Source organism: Dromiciops gliroides, chromosome 3, assembly GCF_019393635.1.
Source record: "Dromiciops gliroides isolate mDroGli1 chromosome 3, mDroGli1.pri, whole genome shotgun sequence".
Taxonomy (NCBI): Eukaryota; Metazoa; Chordata; class Mammalia; order Microbiotheria; family Microbiotheriidae; genus Dromiciops; species Dromiciops gliroides.
This window is the reverse complement of record NC_057863.1, coordinates 546,149,481-546,157,584: the sequence shown is the minus strand read 5'-3', so window position 1 is coordinate 546,157,584 and position 8,104 is coordinate 546,149,481. Positions and strand designations below refer to the sequence as shown.

General features: G+C 49.0%; 1 protein-coding gene across 1 annotated transcript; it reads right to left on the bottom strand.

Annotated features, from left to right (window-relative positions):
- Positions 1-1,049: 1,049 nt before the first annotated feature.
- Positions 1,050-6,188, bottom strand: TPBGL (trophoblast glycoprotein like). Its single transcript, XM_043996284.1, has one exon. It carries the CDS (start codon positions 5,978-5,980, stop codon positions 4,637-4,639), a length of 1,344 nt encoding a protein of 447 aa, XP_043852219.1. The 5' UTR covers positions 5,981-6,188; the 3' UTR covers positions 1,050-4,636.
- Between the last annotated feature and the right edge of the window lie 1,916 nt (positions 6,189-8,104).

The window sequence follows — 8,104 nt, the reverse complement described above, 5'->3', positions numbered from 1 at the left end:
AGGCACTTCCTCTTCATTTTCATCTTTGAGGCTATCTAGCTTCCTTCAAGGCTTAACTAAAGCACAGCTTCTACCATAAGCTCTCTCTGCTTCTCCCACCTCAGTGCTCCCCCCATCCTCAATTTTTCCTTTGCTATAATCATTTGTGGATGTTGTATCCCCCTGGGAGAACATAAGCTCTTGAGGGTAGGGGCTGTTTTGTTTTTCTATCTCCAGGGCCTAGTAGAGTGCCTTATACATGATAGGTGCCTATCATTCATTGAGTTGAATGAACTCTAAGGTTCTGTGATTCTAGGACAAAAAACAATTAGGTCGATATATTGGGAGAATGCTATTGTCACATAGAAATTCACTGGATTTCAGGGAAATATTCTTAAATTTTATGGTAATCTTGTGGATAAAATACAGATGGACTAAATGGTTCAGTGACTGGACCCAAAGAGTAGCCATTAAGGGATTGATGTCAATTTGGAGGGGAAACCTTGGTGGAGTGTCCCAACAATCCATCTTTGGCCTCTTCAACACTTAAAGTTCATAAAAAGAGCTGGATAAAAACATCTAAGGTACATTTAATACATTTCCAGGTGACACTAAAATTGGAAATAGTTAATAGGTTAGAAGCTGGAGTTAGAATCCAAAAAGATTTTGACAGCCTGGAATGTTGAGTTTAGCCTAATAAGATGAAATTTTATGGGGATAAATGTAAAGTCCTATGCTTGGGTTAAAAAAATAAATAGCATAAATAGGGAATGGCAGATGGGAAAACAATGTGAGGTTTTTAGTGGATTGCATGCTCAATATAAATCAACAATGTGAAATGTGGGAAAAAAAAAACACTAAGTGGATCTTAACCATCTGGAATATTGTTTTCATTTCAGGACACCATGTTTTCAGAAAGACACTGACATCCAGAAAGAATTCAGAGAAGTTTAACAGTTTTGAAAAAAGGACTGGAGACCATACCATAAGAAGCTGGATTGTGAAACTAGGTGTATTTATTCTAGAGAAGAAAAGAAAAAAGGAATGAGATTACTTTCATTCTTCTTGGTCGCAGGAGACAGAAAAAGGGAGCAAACTTCAGCTCAGTTTAAGGAAGAACATTGTAATAACATTCTCCTATAATGAAACTGGTTTCCAGGGTAGGTGGTGAGTTTTCCAACAGTGGAAGTGACCAAAGCTATTGATTCCCCTCCACTCCTAGGGAAGTCTAAGAATTCATAATTCCAGACTTATAAACCTAGTAGTGACCCTGCCCATTGGGAATTATAATATCCATTCTCCTGCATCCTTGGAGTCTTTGATTTAAGCTATGTTGGACCTGTGTGGTTCTCACCTCCAATCATAGAATTTTAGAACTGGAAGGGAACTCAGATGGCCTCTGTTCCAACCCCTACCTGAGCAAGAGTCTTTTTTAAAAAAACAAGCTTATTGGGGCAGCTAGATGGTGCAGTGAATAAAGCACTGGCCCTGGATTCAGGAGGACCTGAGTTCAAATCCGACCTCAGACACTTGACACTTACTAGCTGTGTGACCCTGGGCAAGTCACTTAACCCTCATTGCCCCACCAAAAAAACAAAAAACAAAAAAACCCCAAACACATAAAAACAAGCTTATTCCACTTTGGCACAGCAAGTATGAATGAACTGCAAAATTATGACATCTCAGAACTAGAGAGGATCTCAGAAGACATGGAATCCAACCTGTACTGCAAGCATCAATTCTCCCTGACAGGTGGCCACACATCTTCCTCTTCAAGATCTCTAGTGCTAAAGAACTCACTATGTTCTGAGGGAGCCCATTCCACTTGGGGGCATCTATAAGTCAACTCTTCATTATCTGCATTAGTTAGAGAGAGCAGTATCTGTAATCATCAAAAGGAACCAATCATTGCAATATTGAAAACAATTCAAAATTTTTCTTGATAGACATAAGGTACACACCTTAGTATTTTTACTTTATTCAATCAAATCGTTCCACACCTGCCCATCCATTTGATGTCTCCGTTGTGTCTATATGAGGCTTGTTTAAATGCTTTGCTGAAATGCAGTTAAACCACATCATTGAAATTTCTAAGTGAAGTTAGTCTTCGATCACCTAGTATTACTGAATTTATCCTGGGTCTTAGTGATCACTGTTCTCCTTTCAGAATGCTCATAAAGTATTCATTCTAGATTTTCCCCAGGAACCAAAATCAAGCATTCAGTCTTATAGTTTAAAAAATCCACATTCTTTCCTTTTTTGAAAGGAAGTCAGTCACCACACTACCTTTAATTTATATGTGTGACATTCTCCTGATCAACTTAATTATATATCCTAGAATAACCAAATCCTATATTCTGGAATCAAGGGCCATAGATTATGTCAGAGTAAGGCTGATTTTGCAAGGAGTCTCTTTGCCTTTCCTTTTGGATAATGATGTAAGAGTGAAGGGGCTGGGGAGGATGGGAGACAACCAGCCTTGGAATTAACATTAATAGTACACCTTTCTATTTTCCTCTCACTTCTCCCTCACTTGAAATATCTTTCCTCTCTTTCATGGAAAATAGAATGTTAGAGTTAGAAAGGCTGGTGGAGATCCTTTCACTTTAGACATTCTTACACTTTAGAGCTTAAAAAGTGCTTTTGTGATAAGTGTGAATATTGTTACAGGTGAGAAAAATGAGGCTCAGTGAGGGGGAGTGATTTAAGCCCAGATCACATAGCTAATGAATAGTGGAGCAGGATTGGAACTCATGTTCTCTGATTTCCAAGTCCAGACACTATGCTACACTGAATGGCTGTGAGTTTAGGCAAGTGTTTTCCCTTCTCAAGGTTTCAATTCCCCCATTTGTAAAATGAAGAGATTCAATTATATCTCTAAGCCCCTTCCACATCATTATACTTAGAGATCTTTTTGTTTTTCTCTTTCTGAGTGTATGTATGTGGCTCACTCCCACCCCTAGTCTGTGAGCTGTCCACCCCTGGGTCCCTCCAAGATCCGGTGAAGAATGACACAGGCACTTCCAAGGGGAAACTGGAGGGTCCAGAAATTATTGCAAGCTTTATAGAAAATTGACCACTCAAGAGACCGAACAGGTAAAGGGGGGTTGGGTCTCAAGGGCTGGGTGTGGGGCTGCTCTCTGTTCCACAGAGTGGACACAGTCTGTTGTCATAGCCTGACCTATGGAAGGGAGAAATCCCAGGGAGAGGGGATTCCAGGATTAGGCAGTACCCCTCCCCACAATGGGTGTGCTTTGAGATCATGCAAGTGGCTGACAGACAGACCCCAGATTTTTAAACAGTTTCACTGGGGCCATTGAGGAGGGAGCAGGGGAGTTTGTGCCTGAGAAAAGAGGGGAAACTTGTCAGATTGACCAAGGTCCCCTAGAGGAGGGAGGGGTTTAAGGAGGTGAGAAAGAGGAGGTGAGAAAGAGGAGGTGACTGATCCAAGTTTGTTTAGTGGGTAGGAGTGGGGAAGCAGGGGTGAAGGAGGAAGTGAATTGGAAGAGGAAGAGGTAGAAAAAGGAGAAAGAGGAGAGAGAAGCAGAGAGAAGGAGAAAGGAGGGTCAAGAAAGGTTTAGCTTAGATGGTCCTTTGTAGCTCTAACATTCTACCTTCCATGAAAGGGAAGAAAGAGATTTCAGTTGAGAGGAAAATGGGAAGAGAGGAAGAAAGGGAAGGAGGAGAGGAAGAAAAGTTGGAAGGAGGTGGATGTATAGGGAGTACAGAAAGAATAAAGGGGAGGGGGAGGGAATAAGCGGTTAGATAGTGCCTCCTATGTTCCAGGCACTGTGCTAAACGCCTCACAATGATCTCACTTGATGAGAAGGGAGAGAAGGAAGAACTGGGTGGGTAAGGGAGAGAGGACTAGATGGGCTGGGGTGGGGTGGAGGCACCAGTTTTAGCAGCAATGGGCCCTGAGAGCAGTCCAGCTGTCTTTTCAGGGAGGGCGTTCAAAGTCCTCTATTTCTGCAAAGCCTTAAGATGAGATTTCTCTCCTCACCTTTTCCTCCCTCCAAGTCAGTATACTAATGACTTCTCCCTAGCCCAAAACCAAAGGAGGAGAGAGAGAGAGAGAGAGAGAGAGAGAGAGAGAGAGAGAGAGAGAGAGAGAGAGAGAGAGAGAGAGAAGGTGTGGGGTTGCGGTGGAAGATGAAGGGAATAAAGACAGGAAGAGAACAGGGAAAAGAGGAAGAGCAGGAGTGAAAAGTGGAAAAGGGAAGAGGGAAGAAAAGAAAGGAGAAGGGCTAGGAAGCAGAGGAAGAATACAAGGACGAGGAAGAAGAGGAGGAGGGGAGAAAGTATAGGAAGAAGAGGAGGAAGAGTGTGGTGTACTTCAGGCTGAGTCCTAATTTCCCCAGGCCTGAGGGATAGTGGAGGGGGTGGCTAATAAGGGGGAATATTAAGTGCCTAAAACCCAAGACTAGGGTTTGGGGGCCGGGGAGCGGGGTGGAGATGAGTCGAGAAATAGGCAGGGACTAAATAACAGGTTTACCAGGTGGAGCAAAGTGCCTAAATTTTGACAGGAGCGTTGGGGAATAAGTGATCAGGTGGGAAGGGATGGGCAGGGGGTAAGAGCAGAAGGTTGGGTGCGGAGAGGAGCTAAGTTCCCCTCTTCTCCCTAACAGCCCAGTCTGCCTGACCGAGAGCGCTGCACTCAGAGCGTGCCTGACGAGCTGGCGGTGCCAGACCTCCGGGGGTCGGCGTCCTGTTCATAGCGGTAGTGGTAGCCTTCCATCTGGTCTCGGCACGCCTCGCGCAGGTTGCGCGTCCAGCGCTTGATGCCTCGCCGGTTCAGGTAGAGGACCATAAGGAAGACTACACCGATGAGCGCCAGAACGATGCCGAAGAAGACGTAGGACGCTTCCAACTCCTCCCCAGTACCCGGCTGCCCTTTCTCATCCCCTCCCTCTGTTCCCTCCTCCACATTCCCTGCCGCCCCCTCCCCCTCTTTCCCCCTTCCTTTTTCTTCCTCATTCCCTTCCCCCTTTTCTTGGGGACCCTGGCCGCAACTCAGCTTTGACTCGTTCAAGGCCAGTAAAGAGATGCCTTGGAGTGCCTGGGGCGCAGCGCAGCGCAGAAAGCGCGCGTCTGGCACTCTCCAGGGGGTCTTGTGGAGCAGGGTAAGAAGCGCCCTCGCCCCACAGTCACAGAGCAGCGGGTTTTTTGCTAGGCACACGCTCAGCCGTCTGGGGCCTGGAGCCGTCGGGGTAGTAGGGGTCCCCTGGGTCTCTCCTCCCAACGCGCGCAGTTCAACCGGCGCCAGCCCAGTCAGCGCGTTGCTTTGCGCGTCCAGCAGCTCTAGGTGCGCCAGCTCCAGGGCGGAGGGGGGCAGGTGGGTCAGCTCATTGGCTTGCAGCTCGAGGCGGCGCAGGGCGGCCAGGCCGCGGAGGGCGTCGTCCAGTTGCTCGGCCAGCCCGCGCGCCGCGGCATTGAGCCTGAGGACACTCAGGGCGGGCAGAGGCCGGAAGGCAGCGGCACCCAGGGCGCCCAACGGGTTGTGGCTGAGGTCCAGGGAAGCCAGGCGGGGCAGGCCCCAGAAGGCGCCGTCCTCCACCACCTGGATGTTGTCTTGGTTGAGCTGCAGGGACGTGAGGTTGGCCAGGCGTACTGGCCAGCCCTCGCCGCCGCTGCTATTGCCCTCGGCCGTGGGCAGCTCCTCCCCGGCGAAGGCAGCAGCGCGCAGGACCGTCAGGTTGGAGCCCACGATGCTGAGGTTGTGCGCGTCGGCGGGCAGGTCGCGGGGCAGCTCCTGGAGGACGATGTGGCTGCAGCGTATCGTCTCTCGGCTCCCCAAACAGTAGCACTGGAAGGGGCACGGAGCGGCCGGCGTGCTCAGCAGGAGGAGAAGCAGCAGGAGCAGGAGCAGCGGCGGAGGGGCGAGCAGCAGCGGCGGGAGCCCGGGCGGCGGCGGCGGCGGCGGAGCAAGACCCAGGACTCCTGACAGCCCCGAGCCCCGGGCGGCGGCCGGAGCCCTGGGCGGCGGAGGGCGCGGGACCATAGCTTCCGCCTCCACATCCAGGCCCCCCAGGGAAGGAAGCTTGGACGGCGTGGGGGTGGGGGGAGAGTAGAAAGCTCGCGGTTCCTCTCGGAAAGTGAGTTGGGTGAAGAAGGGAGGGGCCCAGCTAGGCTGGGCTGGGCCGGGCTACCTTGTTTCTCCGCAGCTGGAAGCCCCAGTTGCCCTTCTGGGGAATTGGCTGCGGACTGGAGATCTGTTCCCCGGAGAGATGTGAAGCACGCCCCACCTTCCTCTCTACCCCTTACCGCGCCGGGACAACCCCGGTGTGGGGAGGACTTTACTACTGGACCACTCTGCCCTCCCTCTCCTCCCTCCTCCCGGGCCTCGAGGACACGCCTTCTTCTTCCTGAGGTCCCGGGCGGGCGGGGGAGTTGGGGAGGTGGCCCAGACTCTGGACTCTGTCGAGTTCTCCATTTTCCCCGTCCCTCTTCCCCCTTCTATTCCCTTTACTTCTCTCCCCCCACCCCGACACCCCCAGAACTGTGGCTCCATCACATCGGTGGAATTGATCTCCTCCACTCTCCAACCATTTTCTTCTGTTCCTTTAAATCTCCCTGTCTTCTTCCAACTGTGGGGACAGTAGGCAGTCTGGGAGCCCCCAAGGTAGAAGGTTCTTCCAGGGTGAGTTCGGGCTTAGGAATTTGAATGATTCTCCCCTCCCCTCTCCTTCCCTCCTGTCAAGAACTGACCTTCCCGAACCAGGGCAGTTCCAGCAGGGGAAAGGGATGGCAAATTTGGAAAGTTACCTTCCTGATATATCAGCTTCGAGAGTCTTTCTCGAGGTTCCAATTGGGGTAGGGATAGGCGAGGGTCCTGACATTCCCTTTAACCCCACTTCATTGTGTTAGCTCTGGCTCTCCTCCCTAACTCATGTATAACCTTGGACAAGTCATTTCTCAATCCATTGAAAAGATGAAAAGTTTGAATTGGAAGGACACTTTGGAACCCTTCTAGCTCTGATGGTCTGAGTCTTTCTCTCTGGTATCTCCCTGCCCAGCTCAGATGTCTCCTCTGGGAAACATTTCTTGACCACCCCACCAGCCAGACTAGGCTCCTTGAGGGCTTAGGTGCTTTGTTCTCTTGGAGTTCCTCCTCTGCTTTGCCTTCCTCTTGTCCTCCCATTGGTACAGGCCCTAGCATACAAGAGGAGCTCAAAGAAAGTTCGGTGGGCAGTCAGTGACTCAGCTTTCACTCATCTGTGTTTTAAATTTCCTAAATCGGCTTCATGGTGTGGGCTTATTATATTGGTAACTCCACTGAGCCTGGGAGTTTTCTCAAGATGATCCTGAATTGCCTTTATACTAATATATGAATACTAGTAATTAGCAAGTCTCTATTTTGTGGAGGAAAAGTCCTAGTCTGTAAGTCTGGGGGTAAAGGGGAGGGTGGGAGGTGTTTTTAATTGAAGTTTTGCCACTAACCTGCTGTGTTATCTTGGGCAAATCACTCCCTATTTCTGGCCCTCAATTTTTCCCCTTTTTAATCTATGAAATGGGTGTCATAATGCTTGCTCTGCCTCCCTGCCAGGAATACTGAGGATCCTGTAAAACAAGGGCTTATCTGAGAAGGTCCTTATTACATAAAACATGGGAAGGGACCATCTGGCCCAACTGTCTCATTTTACAGATGTGGAAAATTAGGGAATGTATTTTAAGGAAGAACTCTGCTGCATCTAGGCCAGAAGAGACAGATATCTGAGCATATCGAAGTTGGGGTGATCAGCATAGGTTTGGCCCAGTCCCAGAAGATTGCCAAGGGGAGTTCATAGAACTTGAATCCTCAAATGCTAGGATTAGAAGACACCCTGGAAATCACGGGGGCTGCTGCTTTGACCCAGGAGGAAAATGAGGCCCAGAGAAGTGAAATGACTTGTCCAAGGTAACTCAATGAGTCTGTGTCAGAGCTGAGATTAGAACCTATGTCTCCTGACTCCTAGCCCACATCTCTCTTGTTCACTCTACTATACCGTATAGTTTATATTCTATGTGCAGGCTTTATATAAATTGACAAGTGTCATAGGAAGGAATGTTTTAGTGGCTGATTTTTTTTCTCAATTGTAGCAAGTCAAGAAACCAACCTCCATGTTGTAGAGGGTCTGAGATATGG

What these genes read in the sequence shown, in the direction of transcription:
- TPBGL (XM_043996284.1), bottom strand. Translation starts at nt 5,980, where the DNA reads ATGGTCCCGCGCCCTCCGCCGCCCAGGGCTCCGGCCGCCGCCCGGGGC.